Source organism: Polypterus senegalus, chromosome 6 (genome assembly GCF_016835505.1).
Source record: "Polypterus senegalus isolate Bchr_013 chromosome 6, ASM1683550v1, whole genome shotgun sequence".
In the NCBI taxonomy this organism is placed as follows: domain Eukaryota; kingdom Metazoa; phylum Chordata; class Cladistia; order Polypteriformes; family Polypteridae; genus Polypterus; species Polypterus senegalus.
This window is the reverse complement of record NC_053159.1, coordinates 77,717,133-77,744,197: the sequence shown is the minus strand read 5'-3', so window position 1 is coordinate 77,744,197 and position 27,065 is coordinate 77,717,133. Positions and strand designations below refer to the sequence as shown.

General features: G+C 39.7%; 1 protein-coding gene across 1 annotated transcript in view; it reads right to left on the bottom strand.

Annotated features, from left to right (window-relative positions):
* The window catches only part of inha (inhibin subunit alpha), a 34,136-nt gene extending 23,915 nt beyond the window's left edge, over positions 1-10,221 (bottom strand). The window contains exon 1 of the mRNA XM_039756378.1: positions 9,685-10,221. Coding sequence (XP_039612312.1) covers positions 9,685-9,961 — 277 coding nt within the window. The 5' untranslated portion in view covers positions 9,962-10,221. The remainder of the gene's footprint in view (positions 1-9,684) is intronic.
* Between the last annotated feature and the right edge of the window lie 16,844 nt (positions 10,222-27,065).

Genomic DNA, 27,065 nt, shown 5'->3' with positions numbered 1-27,065 from the left:
ACGGAAGAGCGCCCCAAAGCAATTGCAGTCTCCCAGCGCTGTAGCAGTTTGCCGTATAAGCGCATCCAAAAAGATCGCAGACATGCTAATAGCGACTGTCGTCAATGGGTCATACAAGGAACATTATAAAGATCCCGGTACAATAAATAACAGCACTGTTGCTGTTTCAAGCTGAATAAAGCTGGTGTTAAAGTACTGAGACTCAGCTTTGTGTTTTGGGGAGCAAGATGGGGACTCGCACTTCACAGCACACATGTGCGTGCGCGCACACAGTCACAATGCTGTAGTAAACAGATGTTGACTATATGAGTAAGGCACACAGACTCAGACGGAGAATAGGAGACGATTGCCAGAGAGAGAGAGAGAAAGACGTGCTGGGCGGGCGAACGAGATGGATAAGGAGAGAGAGAGAGAGAGAGAGAGAGAGACGCGCTGGGCGAGCAAGCGAGCGAGATAAGGAGATAGAGAGAGAGAGACGTGCTGGGTGAGCGAGCAAGATAAGGAGAGAAAAAGAGAGACGTGCTGGGCGAGCGAGATGAGAGAGAGAGAAAGATAAGGAGAGAGAGAGAGAGAAGAACTATCAACTCAGTTATGATCACATAACGCTCAGCAAACAAAGTACTCGTACTACTCGTATTGCAAGACATCGCTTGTTTATCAAATCAAAATTTATTAAAAAGAAAGAAAAATTAAAACCATTATTTGTACAAAATCTTAATTTAGCTATCAATTCCTAAATAATTAAATGGTCAGGCTATTTCGTATCAGTGCAATAAGCTGCTTGTTAAAACGGATGACTCCCGCTCTTACGTGCACTTAGTGATGTGTGGGTATATGAACAATCGTATCTGTTGAAGTTCTATTTAAATTTTAAATATAAGTAATTTTTATTTGGTCGACAGAAATATGTTTAGTAGGAATGTACGTTAAATTTAGTCATCATTGCATAAATTTTTCTTCATCATAGAAATTTAAAGACTAAATTCAACTTCCATTCCTACCAAAGATATTTCTGGCGACTAAATAGAACCTACTTATATCCAAATTCGAGCTATTGTGCTCTCGCCTGCCTGCCTGAATAAGTCACCCTCGCTTCGCTCTTACTTTTTTACCATTCATTTAATCATGGCTAGTTGTGGAAAAATTATAACATGGAAGGAGGATTACACCGAGTATGGCATTACCAAAACAATTATTGATGGCGAATAAAGTATCCATTATTCATAATGCTTCAATTGGTGATCTGTTTTTTTGCGTTAACCTCATATTTTTTCATACTTCTTCTCAAACCAAGGGGGTGCGAGGGTAAAATGAATCGGGAAGCGCTGATATATATATATATATATATATATACTAGCAGAATACCCACGCTTCGCAGCGGAGAAGTAGTGTGTTAAAGAAGGTACGAAAAAGAAAAGGAAAAATTTTAAAAATAACGTAACATGATTGTTAATGTAATTGTTTTGTCATTGATATGAGTGTTGTTCTCATATCTATCTATATATATATCTCTATCTATCTATCTATCTATCTATCTATCTATCTATCTATCTATCTATATATATATATATATCTATCTATATATATATATATATATATATATATACCAGCTTGGCAGCGGAGAAGTAGTGTGTTAAAGAAGGAAAGAGAAAGAAAAGGAAACATTTTGAAAATAACGTAACATGATTGTCAATGTAATTGTTTTGTCACTGTTATGAGTGTCGCTGTGATATATATATATAGCAAAATATCCGCGCTTCGCAGCGATGTCATGTGTTAAAGAAGTTATGAAAAGAAAAGGAAACATTTTAAAAATAATGTAACATGATTGTCAAAGTAATTGTTTTGTGTATTTGGCGGCAGCGTCACGAAGTTGTTTTCGGTAGCTGCATCAGAAAATGTACCACAACGTCTGACGCGCCTCCTTTTTACTGTTTTCTCACAGCTTGGATTGCTGCTGTCATATATATACACATACATATCTTAATATCTACATATCTATATACATATCTACATATACGCATATATATATATACATACATACCTATCTACATCATATACTGTATACACACACATACATACACACACACAAATTATATGTATGTATGTATGTATGTATGTACGTGTGTGTGTGTGTGTGTGTGTGTATATATACACATACATATACTTGTGTGTATGTTTGTATGTGTCTATATGTGTGTGTATAGGTTTGGTCACTGAGTGTAAGGGAAAAAATAATAAATTATAGTCTATAAGTTATTAAACAGTAAAACATTAACGTTTTAAGAAGTACAGGTACATTGAAATTACATTTTCTATGTGAACGTTCAAATGTGTGCCTCTGGTAATGTGCCTTACCGGCATTTAAAGAAAATTAGTTTTGTGTCCTCTGCAGTGTTAAGAGAGAAAGGCTTTGGTTTGGGATAAAAGGAAAAAAGGTGTAAAGAAAGGAAAGTTGCCTTTTTCTTTTATATAGTATAGAGAGATGTGTTAGGTGACGTTATGATCGCCTTTTGGGGACAGTCTCGGTGGGTCTTGTGTAGACTGGTGAGACGTCCCGCCACTAATCGGCTGTGATGGCACTGTCAGTCCTGCACTCGTGTGCGTGAATTCATAATCCGAGTTTAGGACCTCATAATCGTATACGTGCAAAAGAAAGTGTGAATCGCCTTAATATTATTTTGCCGTGGTGTAGAAAAGGGGTCCGTGTTTGCACTTGTCTGGGCTATAGCGCGGGGAGGATGAAAAAATTAAAAGTGCTCACTTTGACTTAAAGCAGAAGCGCAGTCAGCGTCTCAAAGGCCGGCACAGCTATGCACGTGCGCTGGCTGCTCGACTTTTGCTGGGCAGGAGACCACAGTTTTTGCAGACACGTTCATGATATCAAAAGTCTCAGCGCTCTTTGGAGGTCATTCATATATTATATATATATATATAGCAAAATACCCACGCCTCGCAGAAGAGAAGTAGTGTGTTAAAGAAGTAATGAAAAAGAAAAGGAAACATTTTAATAATAACGTAACATGATTTACATTGTCATGAGTGTTGCTGTCTTATATATGCCTGCCTAAATAAGTCACGTTCGCTTTGCTCTTACTTTATTTACCGTTCATTTAATCATGGCTAATGGCGGAAAAATTATAAAATGGAAGGAGGATGACTTTACCAAAACAATTATTGATGGCGAATCGATTATTCATAAAGCTTGAATTGGTGATCTGTTTTTCTGTGTTAACCTCATATTTTTCATACTTCTTCTCAAACTAAGGTGGTGCGAGGGTAAAATGAATCGGGATGCGCTGATCAATGTAATCGTGTACCAGGAAATCATGCATTGACAAAAGCTCCCCTTTGCTTGTAATGCAAAGTGTGATTAAATGCATTATTTTTTAACGCATTATGGAGCACATGCATCGAAGCTTCTCAGCTGTGCTTGTGCTAAGAAAAGGAAAGATTTTAAAAATAACGTAACATGATTGTCAATGTGACCTTTTGTAAGTAGTGCCTGGAGGATTCAGTGTGGAAAAACTCTAGAGACAGTGTGTGTATTAACTTGTGAATTTTTCTGTGAGTATTTGGTGGCAGTCTGACGAAGTTGCTTCGGAAGACGGCGTTAGACGCGGTGCTCAGCTCAGAGCGAAATGAGATGAATGGGAGGGGAGATGATGACGTGACTCCTCCACCCGCCTTAACTGTCAATCCCCACAAACACAGTCTCGGAATTTGCATAAGCACAGCCTTCACCTACAATTTTAACTTAGTTACAAAGTGATCAAAACTCTCGTTTATATCCTGCGTCCTCTCATTAAACTTGTATCCCGCATTACCTGTGGGCATGTGAAACGCCAGCGGTAGCCTGTCTATGAACTTAATTTAAAGTTTAGGTTTACACCTTGCTTTCTTTCCGAAGTAGCAGCACTCATGAATATGGTAGTATATGTCACTCGCTCGCTTCTTATTGTTTCGCTGCCTTCTCAATTATATAATGCATGTTTTATTAAGCGCTTTTTGGAGGTCTTCCTGGTTTTCTACGCACTGCGTTGACAGTCAGTTCACGTGATTACGTGGGAGGCATGATGATGTCGCACGAAACTCCGCCCCCCACATCTTTCCAGCTCAACTCTATTACAGTAAATGGAGAAAAATACCTTCCAGTTATGACCATTAGGTGTAGAATTTCGAAATGAAACCTGCTCAACTTTTGTAAGTAAGCTGTAAGGAATGAGCCAAATTTCAGCCTTCTACCTACACGGGAAGTTGGAGAATTAGTGATGAGTGAGTGAGTGAGTGAGTGAGGTGAGTGAGTGAGGTGAGTGAGTGAGTGAGTGAGTGAGTGAGTGAGTGAATGAGTGAGTGAATGAGTGAGTGAGTGAGTGAGTGAGTGAGGGCTTTGCCTTTTATTAGTATAGATTGAATATATTGAAATAGTTTTATTGTCAAATAATGCAAACAGTACGCAGCACGTGTTTCGCCCTAATTCTGGGCTCATCAGGCAGTACACACTCAATGCACCCACTCACGGGAATCGAACCTCGGACATCAGCGCCACGGTGTGTGGTTCGTTTATTTGACAGTATGTAGATATATATATATATATATAAAGCAATGTTGCCTAAAATCAATGGCAACCTTTTGTAGGGTGTGTCCCTGAGACTTATTAATTGTCATCACGAAGCAGAGCCTTACTGGAAATTTGAGGCATTTGAATTGAAATTGGAGATCAGAGGGTATAACGGTGATGCGAGGAATACATTCAGAGTGTGGCGCTCTGCTGTTTTTTTGTGTAGCTGCCTTCACACAGCTTCTCCGCTGCTTTATAAACGAATGCCATATAAGGCCATCGTTTCTCCTTGCTTCGCGGTTCTGTACTGTTTTATTGTTCGTTTATTACAATTCTTATAGTTATTGTGTAGCTATTCAAGACTTACTTTACTGTTCAGGTACCTATTTCCTTTATTTAATTCGTGGCTTGTACGTTATTTTTTGCTTGTTTATTACGATTATATAGATATTTATTGATTCCCTTCTTTAGCTGACTGCCTGCTCATATAAGACGCTCCGTTGGTTTTTTGTGAAACAGCCTTTACACAGCTTCTCTGCTCTTTTATAAACGAACGACATATAAAGCCATCATCTTGTCAATTGTGTAATGCGTTTTTTGAAAAGGTTTGATGCATGGAAGTGATCACTCGTACTGCGTTCAGTAAGTTCACGTGTGCTGCTCTCTTGTGTGATGTTGTGATGTCCACGGCTTAATTTAATGTTAGCTAAGACCCGGCACTTAAAAGTTTCTGGCTGCACTCCGGTTGTAATATGACGAAGCTGCACAAGCTCACTCTTGAGAATGCAACATATAGTTTTGTCCAGGAGAAAAGCAATCTTGCCTGATATCAATGGCATCGTTTTGTAGGGTCTGTGCCTGAGACTTATTACTTGTCATCGCACAGCAGAGCCTTACTGGAAATTGGAGGCATCTGAATTGAAATGGGAGATCAGAGGGTATAAAGGGGACGCGAGGAATACATTGAGTGTGGACAAACTCTAGAGACAGCGTGTGTATTAACTTGTGGATTTTTCTGTGAGTATTTGGTGGCAGTCTGACGAAGTTGCTTCCGCAAGACCGCGTTTGCTGCGGAGCGCAGGTCAGAGCAAAATGAGGTGAATGGGAGGAGAGATAATGCCATCACTCTCCCACCCGCCTTAACTGTCAATCCCCCAAAAACACAGTCTCTCGGAATTTGCATAAGCACAGCCCTTCACCAGCAATTTTAACTTAGTTACAAAGTGATCAAAACTCGCGTTTATACCCTACGTCCTCTCATTAAACTTGTATCCTGCATTAGCCGTGGGCATGACAAATGCCAGCGGCAGCCTGTCTATGAACTTAATTTAAACTTTAGGTTTACACCGTGCTTTATTTCCGAAGTAGCTGCACTCATGAATATGCTTGTATGTGTCACTCGCTTGCTTCTTATTGTTTCGCTGCCTTCTCAATTGTACAGTATAATGCATGTTTTCTTCAGCACTTTTTAGAGCTCTTCCTTGTTTTCTACGTACTGCGTTGACAGTCAGTTCACGTGATTACGTGGGAGGCGTGATGTTGTCACACAAAACTCCGGCCCCACAGCCATCGAGCTCAACTCCATTACAGTATACAGAGAAAAATAGATTCCAATTATGACCATTACGTGTAGAATTTCGAAATGAAACCTGCCCAACTTTTGTAAGTAAGCTGTAAGGAATGAGCCTGCCAAATTTCAGCCTTCCACCTACACGGGAAGTTGGAGAATTAGTGATGAGTGAGTCAATCAGTCAGTGAGTGATTGAGGGCTTTGCCTTTTATTAGTATAGATGACCAACCCTGCTGGCTTCCTTGGGAGCCTCCAGGGGGAGCTGCAGGAAGGAGCACTCCTTGTTTTAGAGAGGATCTGCCTGGCCCAGATATGCTTTCTGCGTGCACTGTGGTTGCACCTGAAGTACTCCTGGGTCTGGCATTAAACAAGCTGCTCCACCTCACCAAGGCAAGCTGTACTCAGGTGTAGAGGAAGGACAAAGCTCACTTGGGAGAAGTGGAGGAGGCAAAAGAGAAAGAAGAAAAGGACGAGAAAGAGTCTTATGGATTTGTGAAATTCTGGAGAAGCAACCTGTTTAAAGGTATTTATAAAGATATAAAATGTTCATTGGAACCTGGGAGATATAATGTGTCAGTTCCCAGTGAAGCCTTGTTTATAAAAAGTGCTATATAAATGTAAATAATAATAATAATAGCAATGATAATAATAATAATTATTATTATTGCAGAGAGAAATGTTATAAGAGCTCTTTTGTTTTGATTTATTTTATGAACTTATTAAAATGGGTGTTCCAGCTGCTGAACATTCCTCTTTTGTTGCAGTGGGACTCTATGTGTCTATGTCGGTCACTATCTATCTATCTATCTATCTATCTATCTATCTATCTATCTATCTATCTATCTATCTATCTATCTATCTATCTATCTATCTATCTATCTATCTATCTATCTATCCCTCTCTCTCTCTGCTTGCCAACCCCCATGGCCTGCGCTAGCCACTTTGCGGATCTGCCATTTGCTTATGGGGATGCGAGTGTACAATTTAAACATTGTTATTTTCAGGGGAATTGTTACATATGCATAATAGAGCTAACTATTTTACATTACAGCGAGTAATTAACCATAGTAAAAAAATAGTAAAACGTAATAAATTGAAAGAAAATTATGTTTCTTGTTGCATTAGAGGTATTCATTGCGTTATACATTTTTATTCTGTTTGGCTTTGAAATTAACACTCAAATACATTTTAAACTTACACTTTTACTGTAAAACCAGTAAAAACAATTTTTTTAATTAGGTTTTTGTCAATATCGCATTGAATTTTGATTTTGTGTTTGGACTTAAATTGTGACAACGCATGTATCGCAATTTATAACTACCCATGAGTGAATATCGTTTCTTTCTCTCTAATAAATAAGCCGACTTTTTCAAATGTTTGTTCCTGTGATTTGTTAATTGTCATAGCAAAATCTATTCTAACGGGAAACTGTAAACATTTTAATACAAATGGCATATCATGATCTCCTTTGGTGTCTAATGATATCTGCAGAAGATGTATACATTACCTTTTTTGTCGCCTGTTAAATTTATACATGTCAGAATTGTTTGACCAGCGATACATCCTTCTTTCAACAGTAATTCGGCCAGTGGAAAAACGGACAGTGTTAACGGTTGTAGATATTCTACAGGATATTGTAAGTTGATGTTTTCATCTTCCGTAACATCACTGTTTCAACAATTTTTTCATTAATTAGACTTCATCATTTCTCTGTGCTAGGATTGCCTGTGTACTCATTTCTTCTGTTGATAAACCTTCGAGATGTAATTCTTCAATAAGATTTGGACATAATAAGTCTTCTTTTATTAGGAACTTAAAGTTAGGAAAACGTAAAAATTTATAAGAGCTGAGAGAGCAGGAACTGTGTCTGATAAAAGCATTCACACGAATGAGAGGTGAGAGGAACGTGGGCGTGGTTGAAAATAGTTGAGAGGAGGGCGAGACTTGAAAAATCTCTTGGCAATAGTCTTAGATAGATAGATAGATAGATAGATAGATAGATAGATAGATAGATAGATAGATAGATAGATAGATAGATAGATAGATAGATAGATTATATATTACATATTTTACATACTGTGATGGACAGTTGGTGTGTCAGTCTGGCCGGGTCGTCCCTCAAATGGCAGCTCCCCTGGACGGAAATGGTTCCCTGGATTCCCGCAGGGCAGCATGGGACATGGAGTCCGGTTCTTCAGCCCTGTTGGGTGCCGTGAGGGCCGCCAGGGGGAGATCACCAAGAACCAGGAGGACAGTATTACGACATAATCCCGGAAGTACGTAGGAGTCACGAGGACAGTACTTCCGGGGCACCTGAACAAGGCGTTTGACCCAGAGATGGAATATTTCCGGGTCATGGACTTTAAAAGGACCTTGGGAAACCCCAGCAGATTGAGCCGGAGTTGGGTGGTAGTGGACTGAGCTGCTGGGATTGGAGGATTGTGTTTATTGTATTGATTATTATTATTGAGAATTGTGGAGTGTGTAGTGCTTTGTGCACATAAACAATATTAAAGAAATTCTTCTTGTGCTTTTACAAGTGTGTCTGGGATGTCTGTCTGGCGGGTTCAAAGGGGCAACAGTGCCTAAAATGTCCACAATACATATTATACATATATAAGACTACTATCTATGCTACCCATCTAGGACAGGTGGAAATCTAAGTTATCAATACGGACCTCAGTGTTAACATTTGCAGCGCACCAAGCAATGCATATGTCTCTGTGATGTGCCGTTTGGTATGGGATTCATAAAAGCAGTGCTAATGTTTGTGCTGTGCCATCTGCTGAAATGACAAATGTAATGCCTTTTATTAGTGCCTGGACAGATACATAGACAGAGACACAGACACTTATCCTTTTATTAAGGTATTTATATATAAATATATATAGATGTATGTATATACATTATATGTATATCAATTATTTTATGTTTTATATTTGTAATTAATTTACACTACTTTGAAGAAATTTATTTTCCCTTTTGTCAATAGTCTTTTTTTTATTAATCAATATCAAATGAAAACAAATTAAGTCCACTGTGATTCAGTGTTGTATAGCAATAACATTTGAAAACTACCTTTGGGTGAATACCTTTTATAAGCATTATAAAATTAAATAATTATCAAAATTTATTCAACATTGAAATTATGTCCATGGAGCAGTGAAGCAACAGTATGAGCCACTGTTCCTCCCAATATTATATTATATTATATTATATTATATTATATTATATTATATTATATTATATTATATTATATTATATTATATCATTCTTAGGCATCCCAGCAGCAGTTGGCACAAGGCTGGAGGCCCAGTCCATCACAGTTTCTACTCACAGACACCACCACCAAGGACATATTTAGAGGCTCCTATTAAACTTTATGGGGATGTGGGAGGAAAGCCCACAAAAACAAAGACAAAGAAAACAATGTGCAAACCTTACCCTATATAATAATATTTTTTTTTTTATTTCACGTGCCAGGTTCAAAGACTCTCTACAAGCAAGAGAGTAAGACCTTTGCTTTTGCTTGAATTTTTAAATTCTTCCTCACCTGTGCTGGGGAGCAGAATGACTTGCGAGGTGTCCATCTGCAGGCTTCTCTCTTCTGCCTTGGTATCCCGTCGCACTCGGTTATAAGCCGGGTGCCCTGGATATTCTCTTTGACTGGGTTGTTTAATGGGTGGCTCCGTCAATCCCAGGCTATCCAGCACTTCCTCCTTGAAGAAATGAATGACTGCATTCCTAGACAAGTCTGTATCCTCACAGGCATTGGCTCTCAGTGGGCTCTGAACAGTAACAAGCAGAAGAGTTGCAATAAACCACATCATGAAAAAAAGTTGTGTGTTCGGAATACGCTCTTGCAGCAAAGCTTTCCAAATGATTAAATTGTTAGCCAGAATACTGCTGATATCCAAATTTAGACCCTCCCTGTTGAATCCTAATTCATTTGCTTGCTTTTTAAAAATGAACTGTGCTTCTAATCTATATTTTGTCAGATTTTTAATTACTCACAGTTTACCTATCACTGCTTTGTTTTTAAGGCTTTGGTAATCTGAGCTCCAACTTCACAGACGTCAGTGACCCCAGAAGTTTGATGTGGTCTTCTATCATCATGATTTGGGATGTCTTAAAAACATTTGGTTTATTATCAATACAAATGGTTCCTTATCTGAACAATGCTGTCCAACGTTTTGAAGATATTTGGGTGCTGCCCACACTGCTAGTGACGCAGCTGTCTGGGTTGCCTGAATCCTATCTGTGCCCAGCAAAGCTGTAATACAAATAAAATGGAAAAACAAAGATATCAGTACAATGTTCCTGCCCCATATCTTTCAATATTGCCAGTGTATGCTGAAGGTCCCTTGATGAATATGTTCAGACAGTGGTCAGGATTTCATAGAAATGCTATTCTACTTGTAACATTAGCACAACATTAGTCTCTGTTTGGTAAACCAGATAAATGTTCTAAAGGCTTTCAAGACACTCATAAGAAAGACAAAGGAATCGCTGCCCTTTTATATAATATGTAACCTGCGGTGTGACTTAATAATAATTAAAGGAGCAAGTTAATGTTTCACAAAAGATCGATGTATTTCAACCAAAAAATGGTGATAGTGTTAATTAGCTCAGAAATATAATATGTACAAACACCAAATGTGAGAACATTGGTAGTTTGATGTAAATGTAAATTGGTAGTGATAGATGTAAATCAAAATGTTACAAATAATAAATTCTCTGGGTTAAATGCCCAATAAGCCAATATCCATGTGTCTCAAGATTGAAATGTGGTATCCAGACAGTAAAAAGAACTCCATCTAATTAGCAATACTGAGCAATCTGGCTGATGCATTTTGGGAAATCATTCTTTCTTCAGTGCCAAGTCCAACAGCTGTGAATAAAACATATACAACTCGCCGATATTTGCTGAATAACGTATACAAAAAAGATAATGCATATAATAGCAATTATCAAAGCTGTAGATACAACATAAACACATTCAAACAAAAGAATAACAGATAAAAAGGATAATTACCTTGTGTAAAGACGTACATCACTGATTAGCACAAAATGAATAGCTAACAACATCTGGAAGAGTATTAAAGTTAATCAAAATGCCATATATTGTCCATCACCAGTAAGCCATGATTATAAAGAAAACAAGGGTAAACAAAGGCCCACCTTGTTGAGGAACACGACACACAAAGAAATATACAAGAAGTATACACCAGTCAATAATGGGCACTGTGAAAGAAGAGGGGGAAACAGTTAATCATGTAAGGAAAATAAGAACCAGGAATGGACAGAAAAAGATGATAATAAAAATGACCTAAAGCACAACTTAGAGAGCATCCTATGTCAAGCCTGATAAATAGAAATGACAGTTAAATGTGGCAAACTGCTGGCTTCACTAGAGTGTGCATTTAAAGAAAGCACCCCATATCATTTAACTTGTTCACGTCGGAACTGTTATACGAGTCAAGTTTATATCCAAAATGGCTCATGTCGTAGTAATGGATTATTGGAATCACCTCTCCTAGAATGCGGGTGGGCCTTTAGCCCACAAGAACTTATTATTTGTAACATTTTGATTTACATCTTTGTACATTCTTACATTTATTGTATATACAATATGTTTTTATATTTCTGGGCTAATTAACATCATCAACATTTTTTGATTGAAATAGATCTTTTGTGAAACAATAATCTGCTCCTTTAATTATTGTTACTCATAATGACAGGAGCTTTACATTTACTGAGCATGTACATTTAATGTGATGCCAAAAAAAATGTTGCACCCCTTTCAGAGGCTCTTGGGACAGACCCCCACATACCCATTAATTAGAATTAAGTATGGTTAAAAGAAAAGGATTATTGATGATTGAATGAGTATGTCTTGAAACTGTAAGGCCAGTTTTGAAATGAATTCTGCATGGCAAAGAAATACGATGGAGAGATGCGCTGATAAAAAGAAGTTTAACCATACAAATACTGCATTGACAAATGAGGCAAAGAGTGATGTCAGAAAAATCTAAATCTCATTGCTGGAAACTATTTTGTTGATTTCTGATCAGGAGACAATAATGAAATAAAACAAAAATGATAGGAAAAGTAGGATCTAGACAATAGTACCCTGGCACTTATTTCAGAATACAATGCACAGGGAATAATAGGTATAATTGCTGGATGCTACCATGTACTTTAATGTTTTGAATGAATAACAATTAGGAAAAAGAAAAGCACTTGTGAGGCAAAAAAAAAAAAAAAATATGAATAGACATTGCTATTATAATAAAAAGGTGTGCATAAACAAAACAAAATAAAGACAATAAATTAAATTAAGATAACACCATTGATAAAATATAAAAATGAGGTCACCAAAGACACATTAAGAAAAAGAGAATATGGTTATAAAAAAATCTATTAAAAATCAACAAATAAATCAGATTGGACAAATTCTAACACTAAATTCTAAATACGTCAAATGAGATGACTGAACTTTGTGATGGTTACTATCAAGATAGCCTCAATTTCATAACAAATCTTGTATAGAAGAAGCACGTTCAAAAGTTTTCAAAAATCAAATGACCAAAAATATATCAAGCCATAAAATACTCAGAACAATTGAAGTAAGGATAAGAAAACAGAATTGTGAGATTTTTCATTCATGTAGTGACCTGCCATGCAGAATTGTATCTTAAGTTCTTTTAAAATGGCACAAGGCCAGGTAGACATTCAATTTTGCACAGTTTTACAAAGACAGAATGAGTTAGGGGATTTCACATTTCATGAGCTACCATTAGTCTAATGTAAGATACAATGCCATCCGACTCAGTAATCTTGGGTTAAGCCTTCTTCAACTGTCTCTGTCTTGTTTTTTGTTTTTTTTTTCCTTCCCAGTGCTTACTACTTTATTGAAAAGGGCATAATGTTATGAGGTAACACTTTAGTTTAGGTATTGTAAAAATGCATGTATTACTCACATACTGTTATGTACCAAAGGATTAATAACACCTACAAAGCATCAGTGGTTATTAACTATCTCTATGCAGTGTGGTGTATTCAGAGCCTTTAAGTTGTTGACAAGTTTACTTGTGAGTATGTAGAATCCATAGACTTTATACAGAAATATGCAATATCAAAAGAAATATGTCTTAGTTAAGCCTCTTCGGACCAATCCAAAGCGAAGTTATGTTAGTAGGTAGGCCCTGATGACTAACTACTTTACAGATATTTTGTAAGTGTTAATAATCCTTTGCTAAAGCTTTCTTACATAACAGATGTTGTCGGCAGGACAGGAACTCATGATGAAATGTTGGAATGCCAACCTGACCAGTTTATTCAGAGAAAGTCTGAAACAAAATAACAAGCACATGATGGTGCAAAATATAACAGAGATAAATGTATGCATTAGCTATTATAATGTTGCATGCTTAAAGCTGTCAGGCTTCTGTTTTTCAGGATGTTTGTCTTCAAAATGAGACACCGTCTCCCAGGAACACCCTATTTTTATAGCTCCTGGACTGAAAGGGGCAGATTTAGTTGCCCTCTTAGGGCAGCGTCTCTGAGCTGTAGGTGGAAAAGGAGAGAAGTTCGTTAGCGATAGTGCCTCCTAGTGCTTAACTTTGACAAGCCTGGATGGTGACCCTTTGACACTCTCACGTGACACGGTATGTAAATAACAGATGCATTTTTGCAGTACCTATACTAGAGTGGTACCTGTTACGCAAATGTGACCAAATTTGCATTATAAAGATTATGTCTGTTTGCTAAATTGGTAATTTTTGGTCAGCAAAAAAATAAAACAAAATTAAGTATACTGCATTCACGTACAATCAAACATAATGGAAATACAAGGTTTCTCATTCAAAAATGAATTTGATCATTCTGTGAAGTCAGATATCTTGGTTGGACAATTCAGAAGGAACAACAGTACCCAAATTCTTGATTTATGACATAAACCGACCTTTTTTACACCTTTAAATTGTTATGGTTCAATTGAATTGGGAGCAATTTGCTAAAAATGTGATATGTTCATTTTAAGACTGTTTCAAAATTAAGCTTACTGTGTAAATGCTTTTGTACAAATCAAGTACTAAATCAGCTATGACTACACATTTGTCTGAAAAAGTCCAACAGGAAATTGACATGAGTGCAACAAAGTGTGAAAGATGAGACGTCACAAGTGATGACTCTTCCATAAGCATGCTCTATGAATGCAGCAGTAGCCCAACATGGCGGATATTCTCTTGTTTAAAAGATAATATCACATTGTAGGCTCTGCATCAGTCTGTCGTGGTGAAAAAGGAGCTGAGCCGTAAGGCAAAGCTCTCAATTTACCACTCGATTTACGTTCCTACCCTCACCTATGGGCATGAGCTAAGAAAGAACGAGATTGCGAATACAAGCGGCTGAAATGAGTTTCTTGTAAAGGGTGTCTCAACTTTCCCTTAAAGATAGGGTGAGAAGCTCAGTCATCCAGGAGGGGCTCAGAGTAGAGGCGCTGATCCTCCGCATCAAGAGGACTCAGACGAGGTGGCTTGGGCATCTGATCAAGATGCCTCCTGGACACCTCCCTGGTGAGGTGTTCCGGCCACGTCCAACCGGGAGGAGGCCCCAGGGAAGACCCAGGACACACTGGAGGGACTATGTCTCCTGGCTGGCCTAGGAACACCTCAGGATTCCCCCAGAACAGCTAGAAGAAGTGGCCAGGGAGAGGGAAGTCTGGGCATCTCTGCTCAAGCTGCTGCCCCCGCGACCCGACCTCGGATAAGCGGAAGAGGATGGATGGATGGATGGATGGATATCACACTGTGCAATCTCCAAAAGACATACAACTAGTCAGCCTGGATTAAGACACCCACAGGCCTGTGGTTGACTTAGTTACTTAACAAAGAGTTGATCATACTTTTAACAATGCAGCACAAGGACACCCAGTCATTTAATGCAACTTTCGACGTTTCATTGATGCAGGGTTCCCCTTTGATCATTTTGGTGTGTGTAGACTCGATCATCGACTAGGGAGTTTGGGGGGATTGACTGGTGAAAAGGACCCTTGCCATCCCACAATAAGCTCCACACAATGGGCATCTAGGAATTGTTTGGTTCACTGAAAATAAAAATGTGTAAAATTGTAAACAATGGTTTGGATGTTTAAACATTTGCATGGTATAGCTTGTGACAAGGCACTATGTGAGCACCGACCCGACACAGACGGACACAGGAGGCACACTTAATAAAACAAATAATTATTTATTTTCTGCGTCTGTGGACTACGTCTTCTCCGTACCCACAAACACAACACATTCCCCACAAGTACAACACAAAAGCAAAAAACAAAATAAATTCTCTTCTTTAAAATCCTCCACTCCTCCCTGGCAGTTTTGTCTCCCTTCTCATGACACTGGCTCCTTGAGTGGTGGCTGCTGGCTCCTTTTATAAGGCACACGGAAGTGCTCCAGGTGCTTGATTGTCCATTTCCAGCTACACTTCTGGGTGTGGCAAAAACACTGCCCATAAGAGCTCAGCAGCTCCTGCTGCAACACCCACTGGCGGCGCCTACAGATCCCAACAGGGCTGCACAAAACTCCAACTCCCATGAAGCCCTGCGGGAGTCTGAGGCATAGCTGCAGCCCAGGAGGGTTGCCGTCTAGTGTCCCGTGTGAGGTATTGGGTAGCCCATGGTTTCTCCCCCAGAACATATACTGAAGGGGCATCCCAGCCGGTCCGCCACAAGCTTTATTTACATTTTCCTTTTTATTATTTTTCATCAGCTTTTAATTAAATTTATCATACACTAATTTACCTTTACCTAAGCCCATTTGTGGAAAAACTTTCCTTTATTTTCCTCTGTTTTCAAAAAAATCATTCTTGGAAACAAGATGAAAATGCAGAACGATTCTTTATTTGAACGATTCTTTATATAGATATGCACAAATGTTTCAGTCCATGGAGTGAGCAATTAATAATTCTTTTTTTCCTTTTTATACTTTTCTATTACCATTACCTTATATAATACATCACGTCAATGACTCTTAATATGCAGAACTCTATTATTTTAGTTAGTTGACTACAGCCACCAGTAATTTTGTATACATGTCAATTCTTCCATTTTTCTAAACATCACTTTCACAGTAGGGGTGCTTGGGCTTTCTCACTAATTTGTCCTCATTTTTTAAGGGGGTGTTTATTACTCATTTACTTCCTTTTAACCTTAGTAATTACCTTGATTTTTCCTCTTAAGATGAGGCAACCCTCACATGCCCAAGCATTAAGCCACATTTAGCTAACCCTTTAGTTACCTTCAGTCCTTGTCCTTATGCTTTCAATAGTCCATTGATACAACTTCACTTAAGTATATACTTGCATTAAATTGTAAAAACTACCCTGTATGGATTAAAACATCTCATTAAAATTCTATGAACCTTTAAACGCAAGGTGGTGCCGCTGAACCCCAAACCACAGACACAATGTCACCCAGCACAATTCCGGGTTCAAATCAAGGGTATTTATTTGTTACTAACACATTCCAAATAATCACCAGACACAATTAACACTAGAATATAACAAGCAATGTATTCCCTCCATCCATCCATTCAATTCCATTGGCAACCTACGTGTCCTAACTGGGCTCAGCCCTACATGCTGTATGGCATAATGAATTGCAAATGGCACCAATGTAAACTCAGTCCTTTCATTATTCTTCTGACCCAGTTGGGATGACGATTGTTAGGTGTTCCAGCCGTCCTGCCGTCCTTCTATTATGGCTTCCTGGCCTCATAAGAAATCATCCTCCATCCCAGCTAGGATGTTGGTCCTCACAATAAAGATGGTTGACTCCAGCACTTTGATCACACGTGTAGGGTTAAAATGTATGTTATGCACACATTAGAGTTCATTTCTGTTTAAGGCTACTGAAAGAGAACACAGAAGGCTCATGGCATGATTTAAATTTATATGCACAGTTTCTCTTTGAATTAGGTAGCATGTTGTATATGCAAAGAAAAGTACATAACTGTGATACCATGCACTGAATAGTCACATTAATGTATACAGTCATAGAAGGAACTGCAAAATGAGGAAAGTTTAATTGCTGTACTTAATGAGATATGGCAAATTTTTGTGACTACACTTAAACATGAGGTATAGTGAGAGGCCACCTAATTTTCAGATTTCTGAGATCAGTGGGTTGTGAAGCTGCACTTCTGTTGAAGTGTCCTGAACTCTACCAAAATTAGACAATTAACAAGGACACATTTCTAATTTGGACTGTGGGGACAAATTACTAAGTTACAGAAAAGCAAACTCATTGTTGCTGATAAGTGAGAACATAGGAAAATAAAAACAGAATAATAATGTAAAGTCATTCACCAGTTTAATTCATTGGTACATCCAACTTATTACTGGACCACTTGAAATACAATGTTGCTTTTAATGTTAAAAGACATCCAAAACATAACATTCTCAAACCCACTTAACTGAAATCAGAGGTGCTTGGGTCAAAGTCAATGGTACTTCATTCACTGAAAAGGCAGGAACAGAGCGCCAGCCCACTGCAGGCACCCCTTATGAACACACCGACTCTCGCAATCATATTTCATTAATTTTGTTCTTTATTCAAAGAGCACTTAAAAATATTTACAAAGCTAATAGTAAATGAAAAAACATTTATGCACATTAATTTAAAAACTCAGTAAAACAAAAATGATTCACACTGCTAAACGTATCAAATCAAGATTATGTAATGAGAGCTGCTTATCTGGATTTTTGACGTAAACACATTGATCAATATGCCTGTGGGAAAAGTGCATTAAACACATTGTAAGTGCCAGGCAGAGTAAGAAGGACAGCGGCAGACTGACATACCATTAGGATGCCCTCATCTGGATGGGAGGACAAAACAAAGGAGCAGTGGGGAATGGCTCCTGTTTTGGGATATGTTTATCCCCTATACAATAGATGGCAGCATCCAAGGAGCTCAATAACCATGTGGATACCTGCAGGGCATGATGGGAGTTGTAGCACCATGAGTCAACTCTGCTGCATCCCGTGAATGCCGCCAGAGTGTGCTGGGAGGATTAATGTTCTCTGTTTATTGGGCTTCCATTTGATTGTTTCCATTGGCCACCAAAAGTACTCCCAACATAAACGTCCAGTAGAGTCAGAGTTAGTAGGAAGGAACAAAGGAAGGACAATGGAGGGAGACACTGCTTCTAATTGTGCTTGTGCAAACTTTGAAAAAACCTTTGTGAATTATTTTTATAATCAAAACTACAGTGCATCCGGAAAGTATTCACAGTTCATCGCTTTTTCCACGTTTTGTTATGTTACAGCCTTATTCCAAAATGGATTAAATTCATTTTATTCCTCAGAATTCTACACACAACACCCAATAATGACAATGAGAAAAAAGTTTACTTGAGGTTTTTGCAAATTTATTAAAAATAAAAAAACTGAGAAATCACGTGTACATAAGTATTCACAGCCTTTGCCATGAAGCTTAAAATTGAGCTCAGGTGCATCCTGTTTCCCCTGATCATCCTTGAGATGTTTCTGCAGCTTAATAGGAGTCCACCTGTGGTAAATTCAGTTGATTGGACATGATTTGGAAAGGCACACACCTGTCTATATAAGGTCCCACAGTTGACAGTTCATGTCAGAGCACAAACCAAGCATGATGTCAAAGGAATTGTCTGTAGACCTCTGAGACAGGATTGTCTTGAGGCACAAATCTGGGGAAGGTTACAGAAAAATTTCCGCTGTTTTGAAGGTCCCAATGAGCACAGTGGCCTCCATCATCCGTAAGTGGAAGAAGTTTGAAACGACCAGGACTCGTCCTAGAGCTGGCTGGCCATCTAAACTGAGCGATAGGGGCAGAAGGGCCATAGTCAGGGAGGTGACCAAGGACCTGATGGTCACTCTGTCAGAGCTCCAGAGGTCCTCCGGGGAGAGAGGAGAACCTTCCAGAAGGACAACCATCTCTGCAGCAATCCATCACAGGCCTGTATGGTAGAGTGGCCAGACGGCAGCCACTCCTTAGTAAAGGCACATGGCAGCCCACCTGGAGTTTGCCAAAAGGCACCTGAAGGACTCTCAGACCATGAGAAACAAAATTCTCTGGGCTGATGAGACAAAGATTGAACTCTTTCGTGTAAATGTCAGGCGTCACGTTTGGAGGAAACCAGGCACCGCTCATAACCAGGCCAACACCATCCCTACAGTGAAGCATGGTGGTGGCAGCATCATGCTGTGGGGATTTTTTTCAGCGGCAGGAACTGGGAGACTAGTCAGGATAAAGGGAAAGATGACTGCAGCAATGTACAGAGACATCCTGGATGAAAACCTGCTCCAGAGCGCTCTTGACCTCAGACTGGGGCGACGGTTCATCTTTCAGCAGGACAACGACACTAAGCACACAGCAAAGATATCAAAGGAGTGGCTTCAGGACAACTCTATGAATGTCCTTGAGTGGCCCAGCCAGAGCTCAATCCGATTGAACATCTCTGGAGAGATCTTAAAATGGCTGTGCACCGACGCTTCCCATCCAACCTGATGAAGCTTGAGAGGTGCTGCAAATAGGAATGGGCAAAACTGGCCAAGGATAGGTGTGGCAAGCTTGTGGCATCATATTCAAAAAGGATTGAGGCTGTAATTGCTGCCAAAGGTGCATCGACAAAGTATTGAGCAAAGGCTGTGAATACTTATGTACATGTGATTTCTCAGTTTTTTTATTTTTAATAAATTTGCAAAAACCTCAAGTAAACTTTTTTCACGTTGACATTATGGGGTGTTGTGTGTAGAATTCTGAGGAACAAAACTGAATTGAATCCATTTTGGAATAAGGCTGTAACATAACAAAATGTCGAAAAAGTGATGCGCTGTGAATACTTTCGTACTTTCGTACTGTATTTGCGTTGGTTGTGTCCAGGGTTTGGGGCTCAGTGGCGCCTTCTATCTGCCACACTGAATGATAAAGAGATGGATATATGACTTTAGAATTAATTGGGTATATTATGGCTTAAAATTTTCAGGGTACAAATGAAACTTTAGGGTCTTAATCTAAAGCAGGGTTGCCATGTTATTGCTAGGCAAAATTTCCTGGAATGTGCAATGCATAGCGTAATAAAGGTATAAAGGTCAGGGTTATACACTCTTTAATCATTCAGATTTGTGACTAATTCAAACCTTAAAACTATAGTGTCATTGTTATCAAAGGTATCCCCAGCTATGAATTGCCTCCTGTTCCTTGACTTGTTTTACTTCTTGTATTTTGACTTATTCTACGTGAAATATTCTGTTCTTTGGCTCTCTCACTACAACTCAATTTATGGTTTAGTCTCACATCCTGGCCATTGTTTATTTTAATTACATGCTCCCTGTTTTGACTTTGGCTCATTATGACTATTACATTCCTTCTCCTAATTTCATCCTACTTAAATGTGCTGCTTCCTTGTGCAGTCATCACAGTTGTCTTGCTAAAAAAACAAGTCTTCTCCCAATGCAAACATTTCTTGCAGATGCCTCAGGTTTTCCTCCAGGAGTAATGTGTATTTTGCTGCATTCATTTTACCCTCTAATCTCACAAGTTTACCAGTGCCTTCTACAGAGAAGCTCCCCCACAACAAGATGTCACCACCAGCATGTTTTACAGTGGGAATGGTGAGTTTTTGATAATGTGCAGTGTTTGGCTGATGACAAATAGAACATTTAGTTTGATGGCCAAAAGTTCAATTTATGGTCCCATCAGACCGCATGATCTTCTTTCAGCTGACTTCAGAATCTCCAATATGTCTTGTGGCAAACAGTAGCTGAGATGTCATATGCGTTCAGTGACTTTCTCTTTGCCACTTTTCCATAGTTGTAACTGGTGAAGCATCCAAGTAACAGTTACTGTATGCATAGTCTCGTCAGTCTTATCCACTGTAGCTTGAAACTCCTTAAGTGCCATCAGTGATGTCATAGGCTTCTTGCTGGTCTTCTTCTTCCATGATCACTCAGTTTTTATTGATGAATTACTCTAGTTAGGTTTACAGTTATATCAAACTCTTTCCGCTTAATAATGAAACGACATGCAGGGAGAGGTCGTACATCACCTGGCATTGTCCTGACTCCATGTACACTCACTCGGGATGATTACTAACTGTTGGCCGTCATGCTACAGTCACTAACTCTTTACCATCCCTTTGCCGTACTTAAATCATCATGGCTGCTGGCTCCTACCTCTTTATTCACACATAGCCATATGCAAGTACCTTGTTTACTCCAGCCAAATTCTGTCATCCACTAGGTGGTCCCCCTTGCCATAACCTCCAGTTGCTGGAAATGCTGATCCCTTTGGCCCTCATGGTCCTCCTATTCTATAACTCATACCATGAAAGTGGTGGAACAACAGGATGCCTCAGTCCAACCATTCCTCCCTATGGGACAAGGCCCCATGTGATTGAGAAGTGTTTGAGTCTGCTGGCTGCCACAATGATGATAATAGTAGTATACTTGACTCCATTTAAGTGCACGGCTTCCAGACAAGATTGCCATGCTGCACTTAAGTGGAATGTGCTGTTGCTGTTGGCTGTGGGGCACTCCGGTCAGGACACCCAGGAGGACCGGAAGAGGGGTTACACCTCCCTCAGACGACGTGGGGGCGACCGCCCTGGTTGCTAAGGGGACCATGGGGATGTGGGGGCGCCCGGATGCCTTGGGAGCCCTGGACCACAGCACTTCCACCACACCTGGAAGTGCTGGGGGGAAGAGAAGCAGGGACACCTGGAGTGCTTCCGGGTACACAGCTGGCACTTCCGCCACACTGGGGAGTGCCAGTGGATGATTGCTGGAGCACACCTGGAGCACATACGGGTGCTTATAAAAGGGGTCGCCTCCCTTCACATGGTGGACTGGAGGTGGGAGAGAGAAGGACAACGTCTCTGGAGGAGGCAAAGTGGCCTGAAGACAGAAGGCATTGTGTGTTGTGGCAAGGACTTTGGGGACTTGGGGACTGCAAGCACTTTATTGTAAATATGGAGCACCTTCTGAATAAACATGTGTGGGGTGATTTAAACGTGTCTGCCTGTCTGTGTCTGGGTCAAGTTCCACAGTGTGCTTAATTGGGGTGCAACATGTCAGTCCTAAAGGTTGACCATTCAGTTACCCCACCTACTAGCCTAGTCAAACGCAATAAAACATTCATTAAAATAGACTACTGTGAAGAATATAGACTAGCAAAATACCCACGCTTCGCAGCGCCAAAGTACTGCCTTAAAATTTTTATTAAGAAGAAAAGTAAACCTTTTTAAACTGAGGGAAAATATACCAATAATTATTTGTTAAGGATCTCTTTGTATACCACGTTGTCAGTTCGGCCCTCCGGTTGTAATATGACCAAGCCGTATGCTGAGCTTACTATTGAGCATGCAATGTACAGTTGGCCATGTGAACAGTAATCTTGCCTCAAATCTCACAGCTTGGATTGCTGCTGTCATAATTGGTTTGAGTTTCATGGTTTGTTTCAATTACGACAGTATTTGTAGGACTTGTGTTGAAGAGACATTCAGCATCTGTCAAGCGTTGTAAGTACAGTATATAACCCGTTTCATCGATAACTTCACATCCAGCTTTTGAGAGTTTAAACATTCATAAACATCAAAGTGTCCATTACTGAAATCGTCACCTGTCAATCTAAGATGTTTAAGAGGCATTGGAGGTGTAAAATATTTGGCCATTTCGGTACACTTGAAAGTGACAACCGAACAATTCACCATCAGCCATGAACTTACATGCAGATGCATAGGTGAAGAGCTTAAGCATTTCACTCTTCTAGTGCTCCTGTGTAGAATAATTATCTCCTGTACCGTCATCAGTCCACACCTTGAACCTGTCCCAGTCATTCAATACATAAGACACAATGTTCCTCTGGATATCAAGAGTGAGCCTGATATGGCCGTGCAATATGTAACAAAGAGAATGGAAAAGGTAGGTGCCATCTCCGGGCATGGAAACCACTCGGTAAGTGACAGTTCTTTGATTGATGGTGATCACCTCGATAGACATGTTAATGCGGGTACGGTTGAAATGATAAAGGAAATGGGTACCTGAACAATGTAAAGTAAGTCTAAACTACCTACACAATAACTATAATCGTAATAAATGAACAATAAAACAGCGGAGAAGCCGTGGATTAAATAAAAAGGCTGTAGTTATCAGCAGGGAGACGTGAATCCCGTGGCAAAGCAAGGAAGGGAATGTAGAGACTGGAGTGATGGACAGCCTTATATAGGCAGGCAGCCAACAACGTGGGAAGCGTTGGGATGGGGGACCCAACGCCACCTCACATGGTGACCGAGCTGCAGGCTATGGACGTATATATGTACGTAAGTAGGATTCAGTTAGCGTTGGAATCCCGCATACCAAATTTCTTGAAGATGGGCCCATAAGTAACAAAGACCGTTGAAAAGTTCAATATGGCGGCCGACAGTGGCATCATACCACCGAAATAAGTACCAAATTTCAGCCTTCTACCTACACGGGAAGTTGGAGAATTAGTGACGCTGGAAAGTTCAATATGGCGGCTGACAGTGGTGTCATGCCACCGAAATAAGTACGTACATTGGTTTCGGTTAGCGCAGGGAAGCCGCCTACCACATTTCGTGAAGATGGGGCCATGAATAAGAAAGTTCAACATGGCGGACGTTGTTGACCGTTATGACCGTTACACGTAGAATTTCGAAATGAAACCTGCTTAACTTTTGTAAATATGCTGTAAGGAATGAGTCTGCCAAATTTCTGCCTTTCTACCTACACGGGAAGTTGGAGAATTAGTGACATTGGAAACTTCAATATGGCGGCTGACAGTGGCATCATACCACTGAATACAGTCAATTTTAGTTGATTTTCAAGAAGGCCAATGATGCGTACTTGCGAAGAACGTATAAGGGTAAATCAAAAAGTAAGCACAATTTGAAAAATATGCGGTAGCCACAAGGGATAGAAGCTGACACACTACAAAAAGTTTGTTATGTCTTATGGCTGCTTCAGACACGCACAGCGCAGCGCTCTGCCGTTAGACTAGCTGAAGCCAAGGTGAAATGAACACGGATGCTCTGCTGCGGGATTGCACCATTGTTGAATGACATGCTGTAGTTAGGGTTAGGGGTAGGGTTAGGCTTAGGGTTAGGGTAATTTCTTTTGGTAGATGAAGTGAAACCTGCTGAAATTTAAAGAAGGACGCTGGCTTGTGCAGATCATGAAGCGGAACCCATGTTGTGCGAATTTTACAATACCCCAAGTCATCTTGCACTATGGCATGTGCAGATCCATATCTGATATCCAAATGTGCAGCAACAGTGAACAACGTAATCTGCTGGGCTTCCCTAATGAAAACATTTACCATGTCAATATGGGCTTTTTGTGCAATGGTCAACCAGATCGAGCTTCATCGGTTACACTAGTTCATCTTGCTTCAAACCTTTCTACTCATTCATGAACGTTTTGTTGAGTCATGTTGTTTTCACTTCCATTCCAAGGCAACTTCCTTCCTTTAGTGCAAGGCCACAGCCGAATGTTCGTGTTCTTATGACCTTGGCTTCAGCTAGACTAACAGTAGGCCACTGCGCTGTACTTGTTCTAACTACCCATAAGCCAAAGGGGTGTATTGCATCAGCTTATATCCATTGTGGTTGCCATCTAATTTTCAAATTGCCTTTACTTTTTGATTCACCCTCGTACTTGGGATTTTTGTCAGTTTATATACTTGTCTCTTCTCAGGATTAGAAACCAAAGCAATCACTTTTGTGAATAATTGCATTAAATAAAAACACACATGTGACTACCTGTGTATAGAGAGCTCTAAATCTCATGCTCTACAGCCTTTTTATAGCCTAATGATTTGAAACATCATGTAGCCTGTTTGGTGCTACTCGTGGACTATGCAAATGGTCATATATGAAGGGAATGAGCTTGCATAGAATGACAGGATATTTTGTCCATGATAATGACTGGCTTATGAGCTGATTTAGACCTTCTAGAGCCATTCTCTTAGAACTGCCTACTAAGTTGTCCATGGTATTAGAAAGATAGACTGCCTCAGGCTCTACCCTTCATATGTAGGTTTAAACAGTAGTTGGCTTTCTGGCAATAGATACCTACTACCAGATGGAACTAGCAAACTGGTAAGGAATATCTCAGCCAAGCTTCAGCTCCATCATGCTGCTACGTTCTTTTTCGGCATGGTGTGGGTGTACAGGCCAACATAAAAAGGCAATTTGCAGCAGTGTTCTCCTAAAGTAGTATTACATATCGAGATAAGTACACCTAGCAAGAACAAATCTGCCTTTGTTAACTGTAAACGTCAGCACTGCTCTGGCATAATGCCACATAATAAGGCATCTCCAATTACAGATGACGTTTGCAGATCAAAATCAGAGATCATACAGTAGATGTGGTTTTTTGTTCTGGCTTTTCGATGCACACTCTGCCTGTGATGAGTAATCCACTTTGTTGCCTGAGGTTGGACCTTTTTTATTTCAGATATGGTGTATCCAGTAGAGCTCAAGGCATTCACAGCAGCAGTAACATGTTGCCATTTATATATTTGCACTTGTTGGTGATACCCACGCTTAGGCCACCAAATAAAGGTTCTTTGTGTGGCTCTGATTTAGAGCTAAGAACTTCTATCTAACACTACTGGATGCCAGCCAATGAAGGCCTGCAGCATCATGATTGCCTATGTATATAGTCCATATAGGGTTGCTTCAGGGTGGCAACTGGGTGGTGTTCAAGGTGTGTTCATGTATGCACATTTACAAGATGATGGTGATTTATAAAGGGTAAATTGCACACAAATGTGCATATTAGATTATTTTTTTTGTCTTACACATAATTTCACACTCAAATCCATGCAAAATGAGACACCTGGTAAGAGTAATAGTGTCAGGATTCATATCAGGTACAATATCTAAAACTGGGAATAGCAATGCACTGTACTTGCAAAATAAAGAAAGAAACTGAAAGAAAGATACATGTATTATGGTGAATGAGTGAAATTGCGAAGTCACAAAAACGTTGGGGTGCCAACTGGGCCACCCCATTTAATATTTCTTTCAAAATCAAAAAGCTGCAGTTAAACAAAGAGGTGAAACAGGGGCACTAGAATACAGTGCTGCTGTGAGTTTGGGTTGAGGTGAAACACCACTTTCCAGGGACTGGCTCCTTTTACATGTTTCAGACCAGAAGGGGCGTGATTTGAGGATGTGATGGGGGTGAGGTCAGTCTGTGCTACGGAGTAAAGAAACAAGATAGTTAGCAACAGCACCCCCTCTTACCCGGGGTTGGTATCGCACACCCAATCACAACCAGCAAAGTAACCCTCAGGCACACGTGTGACAGCATATATCCTGAATCTGCATCAACCAAATGTTAAAATAGGACTGGAAATAAAATAGAGAGCACACCATCAAAAAGAGAAACAATAGTAAAGCAAAAGTAGAATTGTGAATACCTGAAGAAAATAAACAAATAATGACATTCAAATTCATGAGAGCCTCTGTGAAGTGGCATCTATTGATTCAGAAGACCGGACACATCTACAGTAGGTCGTCATATGATAAGACCAAAAATAATCAAAAACAATACAACAGGGTTAATGGGAGTTGGACAGTTATATTGAGTCAGAGTGCTTATAAGTTTGGGTTTATAATGCTTTAAAAAATGGAGCCCTACTCAATTTTGCTACCCTAAGCGATCACCTAATAATTCACCCTATTATTTTTTTTGTATAATGTGTATGCCATTATAGTTAAAACTATAAAATGTTCAGTTCATGTAATAATTTTTATTTAACTGTGATAAGTTTGTAGTATTGATGCCTTGCACCTTCAGTGAGCTCAGGCTGCTTCTTTGCCTAATCACTGCCTGTGTGGAGATTGCATGAACTCCCTTATCCAA